General features: G+C 37.1%; 1 protein-coding gene across 2 annotated transcripts in view; it reads left to right on the forward strand.

The window, feature by feature from the left end:
* The window catches only part of LOC104611380 (Cation efflux family protein), a 45,296-nt gene extending 25,092 nt beyond the window's left edge, over nucleotides 1-20,204 (forward strand). Inside the window, exons 8-13 of one of the 2 annotated variants that reach the window (XM_010278397.3) lie at nucleotides 1,740-1,859; nucleotides 2,257-2,358; nucleotides 2,440-2,512; nucleotides 3,027-3,094; nucleotides 19,712-19,772; nucleotides 19,863-20,204. In XM_010278397.3, the coding sequence (XP_010276699.1) occupies nucleotides 1,740-1,859; nucleotides 2,257-2,358; nucleotides 2,440-2,512; nucleotides 3,027-3,094; nucleotides 19,712-19,772; nucleotides 19,863-19,987 (549 nt within the window). In that variant the 3' untranslated portion in view covers nucleotides 19,988-20,204. The remainder of the gene's footprint in view (nucleotides 1-1,739; nucleotides 1,860-2,256; nucleotides 2,359-2,439; nucleotides 2,513-3,026; nucleotides 3,095-19,711; nucleotides 19,773-19,862) is intronic. The other variant, XM_088893224.1, reaches the window with a different exon arrangement.
* The last annotated feature ends 3,687 nt before the right edge of the window (nucleotides 20,205-23,891 follow it).

The raw sequence follows: 23,891 nt of genomic DNA on the forward strand, positions 1-23,891 counted from the left end.
TTCTGATCACACCCTCTTTGTGAAAGGAGCGATGCACTTGTGTCAATTCTGATTGTATATGTGGATGATATAATGGTTATAGGAAATGATCTAAAGGAGATTGATGCTCTCAAAAAATCATTGTAGCAAGAATTTGAGATCAAAGATTTTGGTGAGTTCAAATACTTCATGGGGATTGAGGTTGCAAGATCCAAGCATGGGATCTTCATTTCACAGAGAAAGTATGTACTAGACCTACTACGGGAGACTGGGAAGTTGGGAACCAAACTAGCTGACACTTCTATTGATCCAAATCATAGAATTAGTGTTGTAGATGGTGAGTTGGTAAAGGATGTGGGGAGATATCAAAGAATGGTGGGCTGACTGCTATATTTGTATATGACATGCCTAGATATTTCTTATGCCGTCAGTGTTGTGAGTCAGTACATGCATGCACCTCGGGTTCAACACTGGGAAGCTATTGAGAGAATACTTGCATACCTGAAGAAACACCTCGACAGAGGTATCTTTTTCTCAGATCATGAAAATCTGAAGCTGGAATCTTATACAGGTGCAAACTGGATAGGCTGTTTAGATGACAAGAGATCTACATCAGGAGTATGTACCTTTATAGGTGGAAACTTGATCTCATGGAAGAGTAAAAAACAGGCAGTTGTGGCTAGGTCAAGTGCAGAGGCTGAATATAGATCCATAGCTCATGGTGTCTCAAAACTACTTTGTGTTAGATCCCTATTGAGCGAGATTGGGGTAAAAGCAAAGGAATCTATGATGCTATACTGTAACAATCAGTTTGCAATCAATATTGTCCACAATCCAATCCAGCATGACAGGACAAAACACATTGAAGTTGATAAACACTTCATAAGAGAAAGGACAACAACTAGAGAAGTTTGCTTGCCTCATGTCTCTTTAGAGTTGTAGTTGGCTGATGCCCTCAATAAAGGGGTTGCAAAGAATAAGCTTGAACATAATTTACACAAGTTGGGAATGTGTGACATTTACTCCCAAGTTGAGGGGGAGTGTTGAAGATTTAGTCAGTTTTGTGTTGTTTTAGGAGCAGTTGTTTTATGTTAACTATTAGATAGGAAGTGGGGACCACAACAGTTATGTTGGGTCCATTATTTATTATTTCTTTAAGTCTTTTATGTGCTTTTTAGTGTTTGCTGCCCTATAAGGGCATATTAGTCATTTTACTCTTCTTATATTTCTAATATAAATATTAAGTGAAGGGGGCGGCAAGACATAGCTCTCTTTCCTTTCTCAAGTTCTCTTCTTCTTCTCTCTTTCTTCTCTTCAAGAAAATACTTTTTTTCTTTCATAGTTTTTTAATTCTGCAGATTTCTACTGAGTTCATATACATGGGTCTGAGAATCCATTTGTAGTCAGTCATCTATAGAATTGAACATGGCATTCTTGAATTTATTGAAGTTCTTGCTTCCTTGTTTCGTCCAGCAACCATAATCATCTTCTTTTCTATTATACTACTTAGCTTTTATATTATTTCTTCTTGCAAGATACGGTTTACTGTTGATTTGCTTCCAAATCTTGGATTCCTGTGGTTATTCCTGATGTTAAGAATGGAGTCAAAATATGTCCTTTAAATTAGTTGGATTAGTTGATATATAATGCTTTATTGTGACGAGTCTATTGCTTCTGGTTCATCAATTATGTTCCTCCTAGTCATGTTATTGCTTAGAATGTATTTGGCGTTGATTACTATATTGATCTCGATTTTGCAGGATGGTGCTGCAGTGACTGGGCTTGCTATTGCTGCAGCATCATTGGTGGCTGTCAATACTACAGGAAATGCAATTTATGACCCCATAGGATCTATTATTGTTGGAAACATACTTGGAATGGTATCATTATCTGTCCTGAAGTGTTTCTTTGTTTCTTTCTTTTCTCCTATAGGTGGCCTCTACTAATTTGAATTGCATTTTTCTTGTCTATAACTATTGGTATAAAGAAATGAAATTAAAGTGTAATGACTCATTATCTTCTAGTTCTAGTTGGTGGGGAAAATCTTATTTTATCCCCCTAATGGTCTCTTGTTAAACATGATTCTTTGTAGTTTCATGGGTCTTGAGTGTTTGATTTTGTACTTTCAGCACTGCCAGAATTTCCTTGAATATTTCCCTGCTTTTTCTCCCAACTATTGATATACATTTGCAAAATATTCTCATTTTAATTAAAATTGTTTATTATAAAAAACAATATTGAAATTGTTTGTGTGTATGAACTCAAATTGCATTGCAGGTTGCTATTTTTCTCATTCAGAGGAATCGACATGCTTTAATTGGTAGAGCAATTGATGATTATGATATGGAAAGGGTTCTTCGCTTTCTGAAAAATGATCCAGTGAGATTCTTACTCATAGTTCTATTTACTCTTGCTTTGTTGATTAATTTTACAAGATCAACTAATATTTCTCCATTGCAGGTTGTGGATGCTCTTTATGATTGCAAAAGTGAGGTGATTGGGCCTGGATTCTTTAGATTTAAAGCAGAAATAGGTAAACTTTCCTACTTGTCTCTGATTAATAGCGGCAGTAGAAGACTTTTGATACAGCTTGTATTCTTGTAAACTCCAGTTAACTTGTGACACACAGTTTGGTAAAAATACCCTTTAAACCTGGTCTTCTAAAGTTCTAATTCATATGTATTATACATTCTATGATTCCATAGAAGAAAGATTTGCTTAAACTATCAGCATATATTTATATTTATGCTTGTATATGTATAAACTAGTGTGGTACATACATTTAGTTTATACATGTATAAATATGCAAAAGTTGACACATTGAATGGGCTTGCTTGGAAGCCCTTGCATGACCATGACCTAAGATGAGGATAACGATGGAGTGAATGGAGCAAAACCCTTCTTAGAATCTCAACTTACATTATTGAAAATGTTTCATTGATAATGTACACACAAAAATATTGGTTCATTCAGTTGTCAACTTTTCACATTTTGGAGATTCTTCTGGTCTCACGGTGATTTGATTGTGACTTGTATTATGCAAACAGATTTCAACGGTGTGGTGGTGGTACAGAATTATCTAAAAAGGACTGGGCGTGAAGAATGGGCCAGACAGGTTGTTTGTTAATCCACAGTTACCCAAATTCTATTTCTTGCATCCGTAAGCCAAAAGCTAGTTGCAAATCCATCACATGATGGATCAAGTCAAGTCTATGAAGTGCCAATTTCCCACCTGCAATCTACAAAGACTACAACTGTTACGAGTTCATAATTTTGGGAATTGTTGTTTATGGTCAATACAGTAAGATTATCTTAAAAAAGATTTTAAAGAGGTAGTAACAGAATTCCTAGAGAATGTGGTGAACAGTGGTTTTCAAAGTTATTCATCAAAAAAAAAAAAACAGTGGTTTTCAAAGTTTTCTTTCTAAAGGGAATGCAATTTATTCTTTTAAAGCAAAACTCCCAACCCTGGGATGTCAAACAATTTAATCTATAAATATTGCAGAATAGCTCCATGTGGCTCCACAAGTGTAAAGATCTCCTTTGGTGTTCAAATCCAATTTGGGGTCAAATGATCCAAGACCTTGGTTGATAGTGTCTCAACATACAAAGTCACTAAACGTCCTCCCTTGCTTTCCCTAAGCCTTAGAGGAGCATCTTGGGTGTATACAGGTTCTCCCTACAGTCTTAAGTCCTTTCAAGAGTAGGATTCAATTTCTACTTCAAATATGTCTTAATTGACTCATTTAACTCAACATAGAGAACTCTCTTCTATATTTTTAGACTTGTGTAAGTCTTAATTTGAGATATATGGGGATCACAAGGTTTCCTAATCCAACACTCAAATGGAACTTGAGATAAAACCCTAAAATCCATTGATACATTTCACAGGAAATCAATCTTTGACATTGATTGGCTTGTTTGGGACCCATAAAGTTCCCCGATTGATAACCCAATAGTGATTCACCTTTGTATCTTTCTTTTCTGTTGGCATGCACTTATGTAACATTGTTTTTTTTTGCCATTGCAGTATTTTCATGCATGTTGGTGCAGGAGTGCTTGAATACATTTTCTCATAGGTGATGGTGCATATGATGCATCTAACAGATGTGCCAGTCCAAGTCAGATTTAGATCATAGAATTCTTTTTACAAGAGAAGTGGTCATCCAGTAAGTCAAGGTGCTCCTGTTGTGTATATTCGAGCACTCCTGCACCATGCTATAATCATACCATGGTTTATAACAGGACCATCAACCAACAGCTTATGCGAAGTTTACCTTTTCATAAGACCATTAGTGATCTTATAATGGTTCATATGCCCTAATTTTTTTATGATGAAAGATTGAAAATGAAGTTGTGGAAGTGGTTTATAGTCATATAAAAGTGAAACCCGTGTTCAAAGGTTGACCTAGTGATGTAGGAGCTGAAGAGTCAAAATTGGAATTTTATGAAATTTTGTATTTTTGGACAGTAGGGGTATATCTGTCATTTTGAAATTTTTTGTGGGGTCCAACGATAGGGTTTAATTTGTCTAGCTAGAGTTTGTTTATGTTTAAAATTTCAGAGTCATTGCATAAGTAGGATTAGAGTTATTGAGTCTTCTTTGAATTAAAATAGGATATGACAACTTAGTTTGAGTCCTACTAGGATTATTGAGTTTAATAATTTGACTCCTAAGACTATTATGAGTCTAACAGTTTGACTCCTAGGATTATTATGAGTTTAGAGTCTATAAATATGTATGGACGTTTTACACAAGGCAATGAATTATATTGAGTTTTCTTCACCTTATGCTAGCTATGGCGAGTGATTCCCATGCCCTAGAGTGATTATAGGCACCCTGTGAGTGATTCCAGGTATTTTCTCTCCTTTCCCTATTTTTTCTCTTATTCCTTCAAGAAGCCATTACAGCCATAAAACTCTAATCAAGAAGACCATTCAACATTCTCTAAGGACTAGAACTGAGCTGGTCCTACATCAGTTTAGTATCAGAGCTAATGGTTTATTCACTATATTCTCACAAAGTGGTCGATTCTATAGGCCTAGGGTATCTTCTAGACAATCTTATAGGTCTAGAATCAATGATGATTGGGTTTCTGAACCATATGAAGAGGGTCTTTGGTTGACTTATTTGAGAAGACTAGTATTTGTGTACGTGTTTTGCACATGATAAATTTTGTGATGATTATGGTATATAATATATTTCCAATTTTTTTATATTTCCACATCTATAAAAATTATTCTTATTTATCACATTTATTATGGTTCATTAATATAAAGATATATCCAAATAAAATTCTTGCAATGGTAACTAGAATTAATAAAATTCTTGTTATTCTTATTTATCATTAATAAAATTCTTATTATTCTTATTTATTATGGTTCATTAATAAAATTAATAATTTTTATTGGTTACCTTCGTTAGAATTTTTTTTTTGAATTCTCGTTACCTTTGCAAGAATAACTTCTATATGATAAATCCAACTTCAGCTCCTTCAACCATTGAAAACCTTACAATGAACTACTATAAAAAATATTACTTACTCGTGCAAATATTTTGCCATCCATTGATGTGGGCTTTAAGATAATGGAAATGAAAAATTAACCCACCATATGGTGGGATTAAAGAAGAGAAAATCATCTATTACCTTAATGATCAAGAACTAAACCAATGAAAACAGGTTAGAAATTTAAAAAATTCAAGAAAATAGTTTAAAGAATAAATTGCTCATCCATTTGCAAGTTGGAAATCTCTTCATGGGCGTTAATGCGATGTAACATTGGCTATTGAGAACATAAGATGTACTTTCAGTTTTCTTTCTTTCTTTCTCTTTTTTTTTTTAATTTAAATAAATGAAAGGGTAATTTGCTAAAACCTCCCGTAAAATTTTTGATCATTGCTGACCCCCCTAAAGTTTGGTAAATGCAATCACCTCCCATGAACTTTTTGACACAATTGCAATTAGACCCTCTGTTAGAATCTTCTTACAAAAAGCACATAAATGTCCAAAATACTCATGTAGTTACTTTTAACAAAAATGTTTATTTTCCAATTTCTTCATACTAATCACCACCTCAATCCCTTGTAATCTCTTTTTTGGAATTGATGTATTTTCCAAATTTGCCCTTCATATCAATTGCTCAAAGGGAAAATTGCATCTTTAAACTCTCTTTTTTGTTGTTCATAACATTTATATTGTTTTTTATTTATAAACCAGCCTTAATAATAATTACATGGGTATTTTGGATCTTACAAAGGGGGTCTACTTGCAACTGTGTCGAGAATTTTAGGGGAGGTGATTGCAATTACTAAACTTCAAGGGAGGTTTGGGCAATGATCAAAAACTTCAAGGGAGATTTCAATAATTATGACAGTTTGTTTTCCAATTATTGATAAAAAAGAGGGATTTTTGTGCATTTTCCCTAACAAACATTAAATGGGAATGTTAAATAACATTATTGCCATTGACTTTTTTACAATTATGAACAAAAAGAATGGAGTTTTGTGTCTTTTTTGTAATAAGCATTAAATGAGAAAGAAGAGTCATTTCCTAATAAGCATCAAATGAGAAAACAAAATTACATATTTACCATTACTCCTTTTCTGATTCAAACCTTAGAGATGGGGTATTTTAGTCTAGTGAAAATTCCAGAAGCCAATCACATGTATTCATACTTTTATAGATAATATAGATGGTGGAAGAAAACAGGTCTAATAATGTTGGCTACGGGAGCAAGGTTTTCAAACATGTTAGAAGAGAAAGGGAAATACCGGATTTCAAAGGAGATGATGATCCACAAGCATTTTTTGATTGGGTTGCTGAAGTAGAAGACTATTTTAATTGGTATGATATGCTTGACAAACAAAGGATTAGATTTGCACGCATGAAGCTGACGGGTCATGCTAAAGTGTGGTGGAGAGCAATGACCAGAAAATAGAGGCGATGATCCAATTAGTACATGGGCTGAGATGAAGAGGTGTTTGCAAGAAAAGTACATCCCACTAGATTTCAATGATGGGCTATATATGGAGTTGACTAATTTCAAGCAAAAGAAGCAGCAAGTTACAACAAAGAACTTGAAGTCAAGGGGAAGAAGGTACAAAGTTGAAAATAAAGTAGATGATTCCTTGCATGTTGATGCCTATCCTATATGTTAGAAACCAAGACCGAGCCAGTAAACCAGTTATCAAACAAGTATACTCAAGGAGAAAAGCACATGGGGTAAAAACAGCTAGGCAAGATCCATCTGTACAAGAGACAAATGGCAATCTTGATTCTTAATTTCTTGATTTGTTACAACTACTAACTTGTGCATCTATAAATACAAGGCAAAGTAATAAGAAAGCTATGAAAGATTCAACCTAGAAATCTCAATGTTCTCTCTCCCCTCTCCTAATTCTTCTCTAAGAGATCACACTATCTCGAATCAGTGTTTGTGTTGGGCAGAAACCCAACAACTGGTATCAGAGTCAATGCCAAGCACGCGATCTAACTCCATGGAAGACAGGGTTGACCAGATGGAGATCGGCTTACACTAGGTCACCATCAACTTCCAAAATATCAAGGAGTCGTTGAATGCCATACTGGCTCAGACTGGGAGGAGTGCCATTGACAGTAACCTGAAAGGCGATCAAGAAGTCACTGGTCGAGAACAAAGACAGATCAGCACTCGATTGGGAAAACTTGACTTCCCAAGGTACTCAGGTAACGATTCAGTCCCTCGGATTTTTAAAGCTGAAAGTTACTTTGAGTTCCACGAGACACCCAACAACCAATGTGTTCTGATTGCTTCGTTCCATTTAGAAGATGAAGCCGTTGTATGGTTTCAATGGTTTTAGCGTTCCCACCCTCAAGTTTCTTGGGCAGACTTCACTGAGGCTTTGTGCATAAGATTTGGACCCATCGGGTTCAAAAATCATGATGAAGCCCTGTCCAAAATACGCCAAAGGGGTGCTGTCCAGGAATACCAACATGAGTTTGAGAAGCTGGCAAATCGTGTACAAGGGTGGCCTGAAACTACATTGCCTGGGAACTTCATCGGGGGCGTGTGTGACGACATCAGAGTCGAAGTGAAGAGCATGCAGCCCTCCTCTGTTATGGCGGCCGTGCAAGACTGCAAGAAGAAAAACTGAACTAGTGGAAAAAGATTGGGTGACCCCCCAGTCCGCTCCTCTCATCAAGAACCCACCCAGAATCGAACCAATTCAATCCAAACCCATAATATCTCCAGCTCTATAACAGAATTCATAGGCCTTAGTCCCTTACCAGAAGCTTTCTTGGACTGAGATGCAGAATGGAAGCGCGGCCTCTGCTACAATTGCGAAGAGAAGTTTGGCCCAAGACACAAATGCAAGATTCAAAGGGCCTATCTACTCCAAACTGATGAGTCAGAAGAACTTGAGAATTTGGCAAACTTTAGCAGCCTAGAGGAGAACAACTAAGACTCACCGGAGATCTCTTTACATGCCCTGAGCGGTTCCAGCTCCCCAAGAACAATGAGAGTCAAAGGTATAGTGTCGGGTAAACCCGTATCTATTCTGATAGATAGCAGCAGCACATTACATTTCATTTCTGAGATTTTATCTAAGCAGTTAGGCCTAATTGTGTATCAGACCCAACCTTTCAACGTTTGGGTCGCCAACGGCCATAACCTTCCATGCTCCGACCTATGCAAAAATGTCATCGTGAAGGAACAAGGCTACCTTCTTCAGGCTGACCTGCACCTTCTTCAGTTCTCAGGAATAGACATTGTGTTCGGCATCCACTGGCTCACCCAACTAGGCCCAGTGGTATGTGATTGGGGGTGCATGACAATGGACTTCTCTGTGGATGGCGTGGATTGCCATCTTCAAGGTGTAAGGCCCATAACAACCCATAGTCAAAGTCTCCAGTCCATGATTAAGTGCTGCATACAGCAAGGGCACCACCTTTTGATGAATATGGGCCTAAGCTCAGACAGTCCCAAGTTGACAGAATTGAATTCAAAGTACCGTCTGTGCTATATACAAGAATATCGTCAAAAAACACAAGTATGAAATGACGAAGGTATGGTCGAAATACCTCATTCATGAGTGACTGAAATGTTGATGGCGCATTTGTGAGTCCGAATGGTATTACTAGGAACTCGTAATGGCCATCATGTGTTCTAAACGCCGTCTTGTGGACATCATCTAGGCAAACCCTTACTTGATGATAGCCGGATCTTAAATCCAGCTTGGAGAAGATAGTGGCTGATTTAAGTTCATCCAAGAGTTCTTCGATCAGTGATCTTGCGAGTCCTACGACATCCATAACAGAGGAGGGCTGCATGCTCTTCACTTCGACTCTGATGTTGTCACGTAGGCCCCTGATGAAGCTCCTGAGCAGTGCAGTTTCAGGCCACCCTTGTACACGATTTGCCATCTTCTCAAATTCCTGCTGGTATTCTCGGACGGTACCCCTTTGATGTATTTTGGACAGGGCTTCGTCGTGATTTTTGAACCTGGTGGGTACAAATCTTACGCACAAAGCCTCAGTGAAGTCTGCCCGAGAGACTTGAGGGTGGGAATGCTGAAACCATTGAAACCATACAACGTTTAGCTGAATGGAACGAGGCAACTAGAACACGTTGATTGTTGGGTCTCGTGGAACTCAAAGTAACGTTTAGCTTTAAAAATCCATGCGATTGGATTGTCACTTGAGTACCTTGGGAAGTCAGGTTTTCCTAGTCGAGTGCTGATTTGTCTTTGTTCTCGACCGGTGACTTCTTGATCGCCTTCCCGGTTACTGTCAGTGGCGCTCCTCCCAATCTGAGCCAGTATGGCATTCAACGACTCTTTGATATTTTGGAGGTCTGTGGTGACCTTGTGCAAGCCGATCTCCACCTGATCGACCCTGACTTCCATGGAGTTGGATCACCTGCTTGGCATTGGCTCTGATACTAGTTGTTTGGTTTCTGTCCAACACAAACACTGATTCGAGATAGTGATCTCTTAAAGAAGAATTGGGATAGGGGAGAGAGAATAGAGAGGTTTTTGGGTTGAATCTTTCATAGCTTTCTTATTACTTTGCCTTGTATTTATAGATGTACAAGTTGGTAGTTGTAACAAATCAAGAAATCAAGAATCAAGATTGCCACTTGTCTCTTGTACAACTGGATCTTGCTTGGCTGTTTTTATCTCATGTGCTTTTCTCCTTGAGTATACTTGTTTGATAACTGGCTTATTGGCTCGGTCTTGGTTTCTAAAACTATAGCTGAAGTTGAGGATGAAGCTAAAGAAGAAGAATTTCATGCTATTGAAATTGTACATATTAAAAGTCAAGAGGGTGCATGCTAAGAAAAAACATTGTTAGAGTTTCCAACACCCATGATCAGTCTGAGATTAATGATCAAGAAGAAATAGAAGAGAAGCAAGTTAAAGAAATTCAGGTGCAAGATACAAATGTGTTGACTGTAGTAGATGCTAATAAGAAAATAAGTGACTTTACCTTTCAAGTTCAACTAGAACTAATTCAAGTATTACAACCTAACATAGCACAAGTTCCACCAACATCAACAATGGAAGGAGTCCTGGAGTTTGTTGAAGAACCAAGGATAGCATAACACATAGAGATGGTGATTCCTAAGCTAGAGGTCGAAGGAAAGGTTCCAAATGTTGCAGTTAAGAGTTTGGATAAGTGAGGGGAAGATTCATCACAATGGTTGGTTGATGAATTAAGTGTTCAAGAAGCTAATGTTATCGATGATTTAATAAAGATGGTTAGGGAAGGCAGTGTTTCAGAAATACATTTCTTTCAAGATCCTTTTCTAGTTCTGTGTGTGGCCTCTACTCTACAGTCCAAGCATGTAGCTGTGGGAAGTCCTACTCCCCTTGTAATTAGGGCATACCAACTTTTCATCCTCAAGTTCTTCAAAAGTTGAGGACAAGTTTTTTTGAACAAGGGGAGAATGGTGCAGGAATTTGAAGAGTCAAAATTGGAATTTTATGTATTAATGTATTTTTGGACGGTAGAGGGTATTTTTTTCATTTTGCAATTTTCTATGGGGTCCAATGATAGGGTTTATTTTGTTTAGTTATAGTTTGTTTATATTTAAAATTTCAGAGTCATTGCATAAGTAGGATTAGAGTTATTGAGTCTTCTTTGAATTGAAATAGGATATGACAACTTAGTTTGAGTCCTACTAGGATTATTGAGTCTAATAAAACTCCAAAGACTATTATGAGTTTGACTCTTAGGGTTATTATGAGTTTAGAGTCTAAATATGTATGGACATTTTACTCAAAAGGCAATGAATTTTATTGAGTTTTCTTCAGCTTATGCTAGCTATGGTGAGGGATTCCCAATTTCCCATGCCCTAGAGTGATTCTAGGTACCCTGTGAGTGATTCCAGGTATTTTCTCTCTTTTTTCTCTCCCTATTTTCTCTCTTATTCCTTCAAGAATCCATTATAGCCATCAACAACCATAAAATTCTGATCCAAGCAGACCATTCAACATTTTCTAAGGACTAGAATTGAGCTGGTCCTACATCAGTTTGGTATTGGAGCTTATGGTTTATTCACTATATTCTCACAAAGTGACCGATTCTATAGGCCTAGGGTATCTTCTAGACAATCTTATAGGTCTAGAATCAATGGTTTTTGGGTTTTTGAACCATATGAAAGGTCTTTGGTTGACTTATTTGAGGAGATGGTGGAAGAAAACAGATCTAATAATGTTGGCTACGGGAGCAACTGAGCAAGGTTTTCAAACATGTTAGAAGAGAAAGGGAAATGCCAGATTTCAAAGGAGATGATGATCCACAAGCATTGTTTGATTGGGTTGCTGAACTAGAAGAGTATTTTGATTGGCATGATATGCTTGACAAACAAAGGATTAGATTTGCGCACATGAAGCTGACGGGTCATATTAAAGTGTGGTGGAGAACTCTTGAGCAACGACTCGAAAATAGAAGTGATGATCTAATTAGTACATGCACAGAGATGAAGTGGTGTTTGCAGGAAAAGTACATCCCACTAGACTTCCATGATGGTCTATATATGTAGTTGACTAATTTAGAGTAAAAGAAGCAGCAGCAGGTTACAGCAAAGAGCTTGAAGTCAATGGGAAGAAGGTACAAAGTTGAAAAGAAAGTAGATGATTCCTTGTACATTGATGCCTATCCTATGGCTGAAGTTGAGGATGAAACTAAAGAAGAATTTCAAGCTATAGAAATTGTAGATATTACAAATCAGGAGGGTGCATGCCAAGAAAAAACAAAAATTGCTGAAGTTTCCAACACCCATGATCAGCTTGAGGTTAATGATCAAGAAGAAATAGAAGTGGAGCAAGCTAAAGAAATTCAGGTGCATGGGTGAAACAAGGTGAAAGCCTTTATTAAAGAGGCATTAGTCTGCTGGGAAGGGGTACCAAATGAAGAAGCCACATGGGACCCTGCGCCGAGCTGATGCAACACTTTCCACACCTTGGCCTCGAGGATGAGTGCCAGCTTGAGGAGGGGGGAGATGTTAGAGGCACAAGGAGGCAGGAACTACAAGTATATTCTAGAAGGAGAAGAAGGCCACCTCAGCATAAGGAAGCCAGTGCAAAGACAGCTGGAATTAACTGAATCAATTTGGAGTTAACTAAATCAAACAAGTTGGCAAGTTACAATTCTGTTGTAAATTAGTTAAGGCCACCTCAGCATAAGGAAGCCAGTGCAAAGACAACTGGGGTTAACTGAATCAAACAAGTTGGCAAGTTGTTATAATTCTGTTGTAAATCAGTTACATTGAAGGCAAGATTGAATATAAATACAGAGGTGTACTGACAATAAGGTAAGAACATTTGATCTCTTTCTCTCTTCACTCTCACTTTCCCCTATTCTGGAGGTTATCCTCCCTCGAAGAGGATCTGAGTTGGGCAGCTACCCAACACTCTGCCACTCCGTTTTGTTGTGGAGTGCCAGGACAAGATCTTTGGAATTGAATTCCATTGTCTCAAGAAAATTTGAAAATCTCCATTAAGGTATTCACCCCACGAGTCTGAATGAAGAACTCCAATGTTTGCATCAAATTGGTTTTTGATTTTTGCTAGGAAAGATTTAAGGTAGAAAAAGCTTCAGATTTGTTTCTCAGGAAATATATCCATGTAAAGCGAGTACAATCATCAATACATGTAACAAAATATTTAAATTCCAACCTGGAAGCAACTGTAGACGACCAAACATCACTATGTATTATTTTAAAAGGAATAGAAGCATGTTCAATAATTGAAGGAAAAGATAAAACATGGCTCTTACTCAAGAAACAAGAAATGCAAGCCTTATAAACATTATTAAAAGAAGTAGCTTTAGAAGGCAAATAACCATCACGAAACAAAGACTCAAGTTTATTTGCATTAGGGGTGCCCAAGACACCTATACCACAAGCACCATTATCTTTGCAAATAACCTCAGTACTAGGTGTGGTAGTAAGTAAATAGGATGTGGATGAATGTCCCAGTGTCTTTTCAAATTCCAAGGCAAATAGCCGACCTAGTCTACGCCCCTTCCCTTTCACCGTCCCAATGCGTTGGTCGTGTATCAAACAACCATCATGGGAAAAAGGAAACAATGTTACCATCCTCAACTAGCTGACTGACTGAGATCAAATTCGTTGTAAGTTTAGGAACAAAGAAAGTTTTGGTTAGATGAAAGCAAGAATTGACAGATGTATTCAAGGACAAATCATTGCAACCAACAATATCCAATTTCTCTCCATTAGTAGTAATAATATGTTTATTCAAGGATTTGGGTTTAACGAACTGACCGGTGTGAGCCCCTGTCATATGGTTAGAGGCCCCGGAATCAATGATCCATAAGTGACTAGGAGAGGAACAATAATAGGATGACTCACCCGAAAGACCGATGGCTGAAAATACAGAGGAAATAGCTGAGGATACTAGCTGGCGCATTCTTTCTTCTGTAAGAGTCCCAAAATTTTCATCCATTCCTGCTGAAGTTGTACTTCCTGTATCTGCACCTTCAGTTGTTGTTTGGAAAGCCTTATGTTGACTCTTCTTAGAACTTGAACCATTCCCCTTTGCTGTCTTGGTAGGACATTTAGGAATAATATACCCATGCTGTTTGCAGTAGGTGCAGAAAATTTTCTTCCGATAGTGTGAGATAACATGTCTGTATTCCTTGCATTTATAGCACTGTACACGGGACATTCCTTCTTGGTTTTGGGTTTGTTCATCAGAAATGTTGTTTCTGTTCCTGAATCAGATTTCGACCTCAAGATTGATTGAGTAATGAGTCTAGTTTCCTCCCTGAGAAGCTCCCCCAAAATTGTGTTAAGTGTGGGAGTGCCCCTACTGAGAATGTTGGACCTTAAAATTTCATATTCAGGTCTCAGATGCATAAGAAAATGCATGATTTTCCTCCTATCAAAGTGTTCTTTCAGATTTTTGATGCAACAAGCAGAGATGCTTTCACCCATGTGAACTAATTCATATTCCATCCACAAGTTCACAAAACCAGCATAGTAATCCTGTATTTTCTTCTCACACTGATTGTAAGAAAGTATCTTTGTCTCTATCTAATATTGATGAGAGATGTTGGACTATTGGTACACCTTTTCAATATAGGTGGACATCTCACTAGCAGTTCGGTAACTTCTCATTGGAATAGCAATCTCAGTTTCAACGGACCCAAGAAGTCAAGGCACTACTTTGGCATTGTCGATCTTCCACTATTTCAGCCCCTTGGAATCAGACTCATCTGGTTGTTTTGTGGAACCATCCACAAATCCCCATAAGCCATTTCCTTCAACATAGAATTGGAAATGGAATTTCCAAAAGGCGTAGTTTGTTCCATTGAACTTTATTGGTAGAATATCCCTTTTCTCCATGATCACTTCAGCAATGAGTAAGCAAAGAAAACTAAGAAAATAAATCAGCCGAAGGTCCAAATAAATCCAAAACTCGATGGAATATGCGTGCCCAACCACACGTCACAAAGATGAATCAAAATCCAATAAAGAAACCAGTCACACAGAGTTTTCAAACTGATAACAGTCCAAAAAAGGTAAGTTTTCTGGACTGTCGAACAAGAAGAAGGGCAAAACACCCTTCAAAAGGAATCCGAACCAGAATTAAATTATAGATCTATATAGATCTGACCTGGGTGACTTCAGATCCGAGTTTCATAGTGTTTGGAGTTGCTGATTGAGTGAAAATGAAGAAACCCTATTTCTAATGGCGATCTTCCAGAGAAAAAACAGCAGAGATGTGCAGATCAGTACAGCAACCTACGAGATCCAAAACTGAAGTAGATGGGTCGATCTCACAGACCTAAACAGATTTCAATCAAGGACAGGTTGAAAAAGCTGCTCTGATACTATGTCAACTTAGATCAAATCAGAGAAGGAAAAGCTGAGAATGAAAGGGTGTGTTCTCTCTTGAATCTCACACCCAGAAATGTTTAACTTATATATGAAAGAATACAATGTTATGGAAAGGACAGTTATGCCCTTGTCTTACAAGAAAGAATAAAACAAAAGATAGTGTACATAAGTTACAACATAAAAGAGTGGCCCCAAGAGCCAAAAAAAGGGAAGATGTAAGAAACATAAATCAGTCTCTACATGTTGAAGAACCAATGATAAAAGAACACATAGAGATGGTGATTCCTAAGCTAGAGGTTGAAGGAAAAGTTCCAAATGTTGCAGTTGAGAGTTTGGATAAGCGAGGGGAGGATTCATCACAATCGCTGGTTGATGAATTAAGTGTTCAAGAAACTAATGCTATTGATGATTTAACAAAGATGGTTATGGAAGGCAGTGTTTTAGAAATACGTTTCTTTCAAGATCCTTTTCTAGTTCTTTGTGTGGCCTCTCCTCTGCAGTCCAAGCATGTAGCTGTGGGAAGTCTTACTCCTTTTGTAATTGGGGCATATCAACTTTTCATTGTCAAGTTCTTCAAAACTCGAGGACAAGTTTTTTTGAACCGGGGGAGAATGATGTAGGAGCTGAAGAGTCAAAATTGGAATTTTATGAAATATTGTGTTTTTGTATTTTCGGACAGTATGAGTATATTTGTCATTTTGAAATTTTTGTGGGGGGTCTAATGATAGGGTTTAATTTGTCTTGCTATAGTTTGTTTATGTTTAAAATTTCAGTCATTGCATAAGTAGGATTAGAGTTATTGAGTCTTCTTTGAATTGAAATAGGATATGACAGCTTAGTTTGAGTCCTACTAGGATTATTGAGTATAACAGTTTGACTCCTAGGATTATTATGAGTTTAGAGTCTATAAGTATGTAAGGGCGTTTTACACAAAGACAATGACTTATATTGAGTTTTCTTCAGCTTATGCTAGCTATGGTGAATGATTCCCATGCCCTAGAGTGATTCTAGGCACCCTGTGAGTGATCCCAGGTATTTTCTCTCTTCTTTCTCTCCCTATTTTCTTATTCCTTCAAGAATCCATTGACAGCCATAAAACTCTAATCAAGAAGACCATTCAACATTCTCCAAGGACTAGAACTGAGCTGGTCCTACATCACCTAGTCCCAACTTGGTCGAGGTTTTGACAATTCAACCAAGTTAATAAATATGATTATAAAAATGTAGGAAGTATAGAGAAAACCCGGAAATTTATATTTCTGACCTTTGTTCAAAGGAAAGGTTAGAACCAATTGAATTCTACAGTTCCTATCTAAAAAGGTCATTACTGAATGTTGGTCCCAGATATCTGGGGTCTTGGGAGGGGTAGAGTGGGTATGGTTCCAACATTTGGCTTCCCCCCCTGCTAAACTTGCATTCTCACACATGCCAGACTGAGATTTTACCATTACACCAAGTAATGCCTATAGTTCCTATCTAATAATATAAGTGAAGAGAACAGGTAGGAGTAAAAACACTCATATTTAGTTCTATGTATTATTAAACTTGTCCAACAGCCAAGGCTAATGAAAACAGACTGATCTCAATTCTTCGTTCAAATTCAGTTTTAAATTGTGTCCAATTGTAATCTGGATATCTTTCCATAAAATGCTTATTTTGCTCTAAATGTTTGGGTTCTTATCATGTTTATTTTCTTGTTATATATGTTTGGGCGATCTGGATTTGTTGATCTGCCTATATTCTTACCTTAATGGATGAAAAGTAAGAACTAGAATTCTTATTTATAATGGAACTCATAGGGGAAAAATGGATTTATGGATGAAATAATATATGCAGTATTTACAGAGAAATGTATTTGGTTATCAGAGAGCCCAAGTATTCCTCAATGACCGATAGTGTATTACTGCCCTAAAGGAAAGGTGGAAAGACCCTATTTAGGGAGTACAATAGAGAACCTGGATCTGATTCAAGCAATTGGTTGAAAGAGTGGAGCTTAGAGCCAGAAAGCACACTCACTTTTAATGGTATACCTTTTGTATGATGGGCAGGAAAAAATAGGAACAATGGCTTAAGCTATTAGGCCTTTGTACTTTATAAAAGGAAACTAGTTCTTCCTATTTGATCTGGAACTGATCAATCTAGCCACAAGCAGGTTGAACTTTGAAAAGAACACAAGAAGAAAACCAGCCCAAGAATTTCCTACTTGTATAACAAGAAAAATAAGAAGGAAGAAAAGAGAAAGACCTGTTGAAGAGAAAGAAGAAGAAGAAGAAGAAGTTGGAAGAAAAGAGGAAGAGAAGAGAAGAGAAGAGAAAAACGTCCCTCTCTCACTCCCTTAGTCTCTTTATATATGTTTTGGATTAATGTAAAGGAAAAATTACATGGGTGCCCCTGGTTAGCAGCTGACCCAATAAACATAAGAACTAATGTGTTAAGGGCCTATAAAGACAGCCCGTTACAGAAGAAATAAAACAATAAATAGCTGAACTAAAGCAAGGCCCATTCGGGCACCAAACTAAGGCCCAGTTGGTCCAAACTCTCTACAAACACTAACAGGCCTTGAGGGACTGGACATGTGTATGTGGCAAATTACAGGGATGCCTTATGGCTAGGGGTGAAAGGCCAACCAAGAATTGATATAGCTGATTTTCTGGGAGATCTATTTCAATAATCAATTGAAAATTTCAATTGGATTTGGATTGATGATCAAATAGAGAACCAAGTTGGCTTCTGGCAGTATTGTTATCTGGTATACAGATGTATATGGATGATCCTGCCTAACTTGCTTCCAATCCAGATGGGGTGATTTCCTATTCAGATCGCCTGGTTTTTGAATGAAACAGAAAATCAACATGCTGACTGTGCCCTCACCCTGTGTAAATATTTTTTTTATGAGTCTCACCCTGTGTAAGTATTCCAGGGCCTGACTTGTTTTTATTTCATGCACCTCTGATAGTTAGAAGTTTGGGTTAATTTTGAGATCCTAAAGAGCCTAAATTTTATGAGGATGAAAGGGTGATTAAGCGTTATTGATAAAAAAAGGGCAATAAGCATTCTTGATAGGTAGAATTAATTATCGTAAATATTTGTTGAGTGAATCTTTTACTGGAATTTTGAGATTTCTTCCATGGGGGAAAACATGTTCGTCTCTTAACTTCTGAGGATTTTAATTATCGTAAATATTTGTTGAGTGAATCTTTTACTGGAATTTTGAGATTTCTTCCATGGGGGAAAACATGTTCGTCTCTCAACTTTTGAGGATTTTCTTAATTTTATCTGTGCAGAAAAAAAAATGAAAAGGGTTTTCTTTAGGCCGCATTTGGTTTCTCAGAAAATTATCGAGAAAGGGAAAATTGCGTAAAAGTCCTCAAGGCACATTAAGAGCTTCTCTACAACTTACTTTTTTTCATTTATTTCCCAAGGAACAAAATATAGCCTAGTTCTATTGTAAACTTATTTCTCTACAAAATTGGGTACTGACACAAAGGTTTCTCAAGAGTCTGAATTGGGCCACTACTTTTGATTGTACATTGCAAAAAAGATTCAAATAGGGAATGGTTGGAACAGTGATTTAAAAGGCGTGCCTAGGCGCACAGGCGAGGCACATTTCATGGCATGCGCCTCGCCTAGGTCCTAGGCACAGCCCTTTCAAAAGGCGCACGCCTGGGCTGAGGTGCAAGGCTCAGGCGCACCAGGCGTGTGCCTTTTGGAAATTCGGAATGTGAACTTGTTTGGGCTTGCCTCGAGGGGCGTGGCAGAAAGGTGGCTTGTAGAATATGTAATATGTTTTACATTACATTAGCTATGTGAAGTACTGCTGTTGAGTGAAAAAAGAGATTAGAGGTTTTACATGCTTGAAAATGTTTTATATGTTTGATTTTATTTTTAAATTCTCATTTGAATATGCTTTACGTCTTATGTTTATGTATTTTAATTTTAGATAATAGGTTTTTTAAAACATTATTTTAAAATTTAACTTTATATTTTTTTAGTAATATTATGTTTAATATTTTTTGGCATTTTTTTGAATTTTCTGACATTTTTTTTGACTTTTTTAGCATTTTTTTTTGTATTTTTGCGCCTTGCTTCAAAAAGGCATGCGCCTCGCCTTGTGCCTTGCGCCTCAGGTGCAAATTGACCCCTGCGCCTTTTTTGCGCCTTGCGCTTTTAAAACACTGGGTTGGAAGTTTGCAGGTTATTTTTTCTCCTTCCTTTTGGTGGTGTCCCATATTGAGGTTGCCTACCAACAAACCTTTACTAACTTTTGTGCATATTTTCCTTTTATATCTTCTGTTTTTATTTGTATATGGGGCACTGGCATGTGAGGATTCACTTGCAGTTCAGCATGCAAGGATTACCTGACAGCTGTTGATGATGTCCACAGTTCCGAGAAGCAGTGAAGGACAAAGACGATACTTTGCTGCTCAAGGTCATGTCGAGCTATGGTATATATAGATTACATAAAAATTTGCTTTTTAATTTTCATGATATTAAATATATGATACAACATAAATAAATATTGGTCCTTATGACAGGTGAAGAAGTGGTGGAGGCTTTAGGAAGTGAGGTTGATAGGCTAGAAAAGGAGATTCAGAATCTTGTTCCTGGGATCCGTCATGTCGATATTGAGGCTCACAATCCAAAAGGTCCATCTCCATGACCTAAAGTTTCTCTGAATATTATTGTCTGTGCAGTTCTCTTCTTTTTTTTGCTTATCTTTGAATTATTGAAGAGACACTTCAACCAAGAGGCTTCTTCTGTATTGCTTGAGGTGAGTTTGTAATGCTATATCTGGGAATGCGATGTAGATGCTTTAAGTCAATTAAAACAAGGGTTTACATTTGTTTTTTGATAAGTAAAATGAACATTTCGAAATATTGTTTGAGTTTCTGTTTTTGTTAAGCTTATTTGGAGTTTGTGGATGCCATCATCATAACCACATGTTCATTGAAAAATCCAAAGTGAGCAGTGCTAGGGAGGAAATGACAGATTGTGGGCCTGGGGTGCATTACTGTTGTCTGACATTTTGTTGCTTTGGCACTTCCCATGAAAGACACACATATATGTACAATTTCTTTGCTGCTGATAGTCAGAGAAATAGGATCTTTTAATTAGACAATGTTATGTAGTGTTCTCTACTACTTGAGAAATGATTTCAGACAGGTATGTAGGAGAATTAACAAAATATAAGCCTGAGAGACTCAGACCAAGATGTAGCGCTTTGCTGATCTATTAGCATCTATTAGATATATTTGTAGCAGATCACATTTATTTAGAAGAGAAAAGAGGAAAGAATCATTAATAAGGGATTGTTGGATTCTATTGGTGCTGGCAATCTTGGAGGAGGCATTGTCGGAAATAATCATTAATAATCATCAGCCTTCTATGCTGATGTTTTTCACACCTATCTACCTACCTGGTTTGTTAGTTTTCCTTAAGTGAATGAGGTGATGAAGTTCACAATCAAGTTCTGGCAGGCCATTCTCTTGAACAGTGGATTTTATTTCTGTTCCACTGTTTGGTTTATACAGCCATCCTTGGATTAGGATGTATAGTTCACTACAGATGAATTGTTGCGAGGAAATGGAGATCCATCTTTCACCCTCGTATCTGTTCCAGAGTCCATGCACTTGTAGGCTGGATGGTGCACCATCATCATCTTCATCTAAGCACTTTCCAGCTTTATAATTGGAAAACAGTTCTTTACATGTGGCAATCACTTGCCAACCTCTGATACTGTTGCAGGGGATGAGTTCTACTACCCCCTTCAGATTCAGGGCTACTTTTGGCAGCAAGTCTTTGTTTGGTTATATCCAGCTTGCATATATTTGCAAATGGATTAGATGTTGACTAGCTGGAGGGATGTGCAAGATGGTTAGGTGCCTGAGTACCTGAGCATATGAGTAGGTTCATGTTCAGTACAGTTGCCTCAAAGAGATTGCCTCTGAGCTGGAGTGGGGGAGGATGGTAGAGGAGAATGTTTAAGAGAGATTTCCAATGGCAGGTCTTTTGCAATGGAGGGACCAAAATTGGTTTGAAAGGGCTCACAGATGTGTTCAATCAACTCTCATACAGAGAATGGACCTTTCAGAAGCAGTCAAACAACTTCCAGACTTACTGTAGGAAAAGCATGCACATGTAAACACACAAGCATGCCCCATAGACACACAAAAACATGCACACTCTTCCTGAAATGCAGGAGAAAAACGAAGTTTATTTCCTTGGGTGGAGATTTGACATGGTCGAAAAGTTACTAGCGGGTATATGAATGTGAGAATAAGCCACCGCAGACACACATACATGCACATACACCCTTCCTGAAATTCAGGAGAAAAACGAAGTTTTACCTTGAGTGGAGATTTGGCTTGGCTGAAAAATTACTAGTGGGTATACTAATGTTTGAGTAAGTTACCTTCTATCTGTAGGGCATGCAATATATTAAGAAGCTACCATCTACCTGTGCCTGAAGGAGTGGATGCTTCAAACTAAACTTGATTAGCATCCAAAAATACTTTGTTCTAGTGTGGGGTCTGAAATGCACGAAATCGTTAACAGTGTAATTATCTTGGAATTTCTTATTTTACTTTTCTGTTGCATACTTGCATTGACCTATATCCATGGACTAAAATATCCAACTGATAATTTCACTTCACCTTGTTTTCCATGAATGTGCCCCTAAGATCCAATTTGGCTAGTGGATCAAATGCAAAGTATTACTCTATGTATGTATATACCTGACATGTCAAAATGTTCTATTGGAAAATAAATCATCCAACAAAACCCTCAAGTGCCATGCTTCTTGACATTAGGCATCTTGTCAAATTGGAGTCCCCATGGGCCTTGCATTAGGCCCTTAAAGAAGCCTGGGAAGCCTGAAGGTTATTCCTTTAATTGGTTCTGTTAGTATATTGTTATCTTTCCATGTACTCGCTATAAGGTCAGACGATGGGGACCTGACCATGTGAGAGGCACGGTGCAAGCCAACAGATCACAGGCACCCATTTAGTGGTTTGATGATGTAGCAGGTGTAACAGTAATTGACCAGTGAAAACTTCTCTTTTCTTTGCTGTTATTGTTAATTATCTGGGTATTTTGAGATTTATTTTTAGTGTAAATTGCTGAAAGCTCTGCTGAAGTTGTTGCTGAAACCTCCCCTAAACTGACATGGTTATAAATAGACTTATAGATCCCATTTTGTTAAAATCCATTTCAAAGAGGCATAAAAATGTCCAAAATACCCATGCTGTTGCTTTTCACCAAAATGTTTATCTTTTATATTTTCTCTTCATATGAATATTAGTCCTTTGCTTTTCATATCAATCGCTAAAGGTAAAACTACTACTCTAAATTTTCTTTTTTTTTATTGTTATTGTTTTTTTTTTTTGTATAAATCAGGTAATTGCATGGCTATTTTAGACATTTTTATGCCTCTTTTAAGAGAATTTTAACAAAAGAGGTCTACTTGCAACCATGTCACAAAGTTAAGGGGAGGATTTTAACAAAAGGTTTCAGCAACAACCAGAAATTTCAGGGGGAGGTTTTAGCAATTTACCCTTATTTTTAATTGTCCTTGTAGGTAGAATTGTTTTTGGGATTTCAGTTTAAGTTAGGGCTGCAGGGACCACACCACACCTATACCTTGGATTACCAAATTAAGCATTTTTTTTGGGGGAATGCTTCTACCCAATGTTCTACCCGTGTAAATTGTTCTACCCAATGTTCAAAATATCAATACCAGGTGAATCGATACAGTTTTTGGTGCTTTTTTTATTTTTATTTTTTTTTTCACAATTAGTTCAGGGGAGCCGGTTTAAGCCTCCACACCCTAAACCGGTCAGACCCCCGATACACCCACTGTAGGGGCATATCGGAGGGGTCCCGGAATGATACGTATCAGTCGATATGGGCCGATATGTGTCGATACTTTGAACCTTGGTCCTACCCATTCTCGAACCCACTTTTGTACCCTTGACCCCAAACTGTCCCAAACCCGTTTAACTTTTCCTCTCAAAATTTCAAATCCATCCCATCTCAAACCCATTAAACTCATCCCGACCCACTCACTCGATTTGAAAAGTTAATTAATGTTTTCTATTAAAAAAAGGTTTATTAACACTTAAAGCGTGATTTGAACCCATATCAATTAATGAGAGTGCAAAAACTCTTAACAATACTTTAAGCCACTAAGCTATCTTGCCTTTTATGTTATTTAATAAAATAAAATAATTTTTATTAACTTTTGTGTTCATCCAAATAAACATTATGATTAACAATTTCAAATAAAAATTAAAATAAATAATATTTAAATTTAACATTTTATAAATAAATAGAATAAATAATCTATTAAATCTAAATTTATATCAAAAGATGATTTTAATCCTAAGAATATATACAAATAAAATATTAATAATAGAATAATTATCTTAGTACTTAAAATTTCTAAATTTGTGTATGCTATATATATTTATAACTATTAGTTAATATTTTAATTTATATTAAATAACATTATATTTATCTTTACAAAAAAAAATGTTTACAAAATATTCAAGAATGTAATACTATAT

The sequence above is a fragment of the Nelumbo nucifera genome, chromosome 8 (assembly GCF_055504915.1).
Source record: "Nelumbo nucifera cultivar China Antique chromosome 8, China Antique-T2T, whole genome shotgun sequence".
In the NCBI taxonomy this organism is placed as follows: Eukaryota; Viridiplantae; Streptophyta; class Magnoliopsida; order Proteales; family Nelumbonaceae; genus Nelumbo; species Nelumbo nucifera.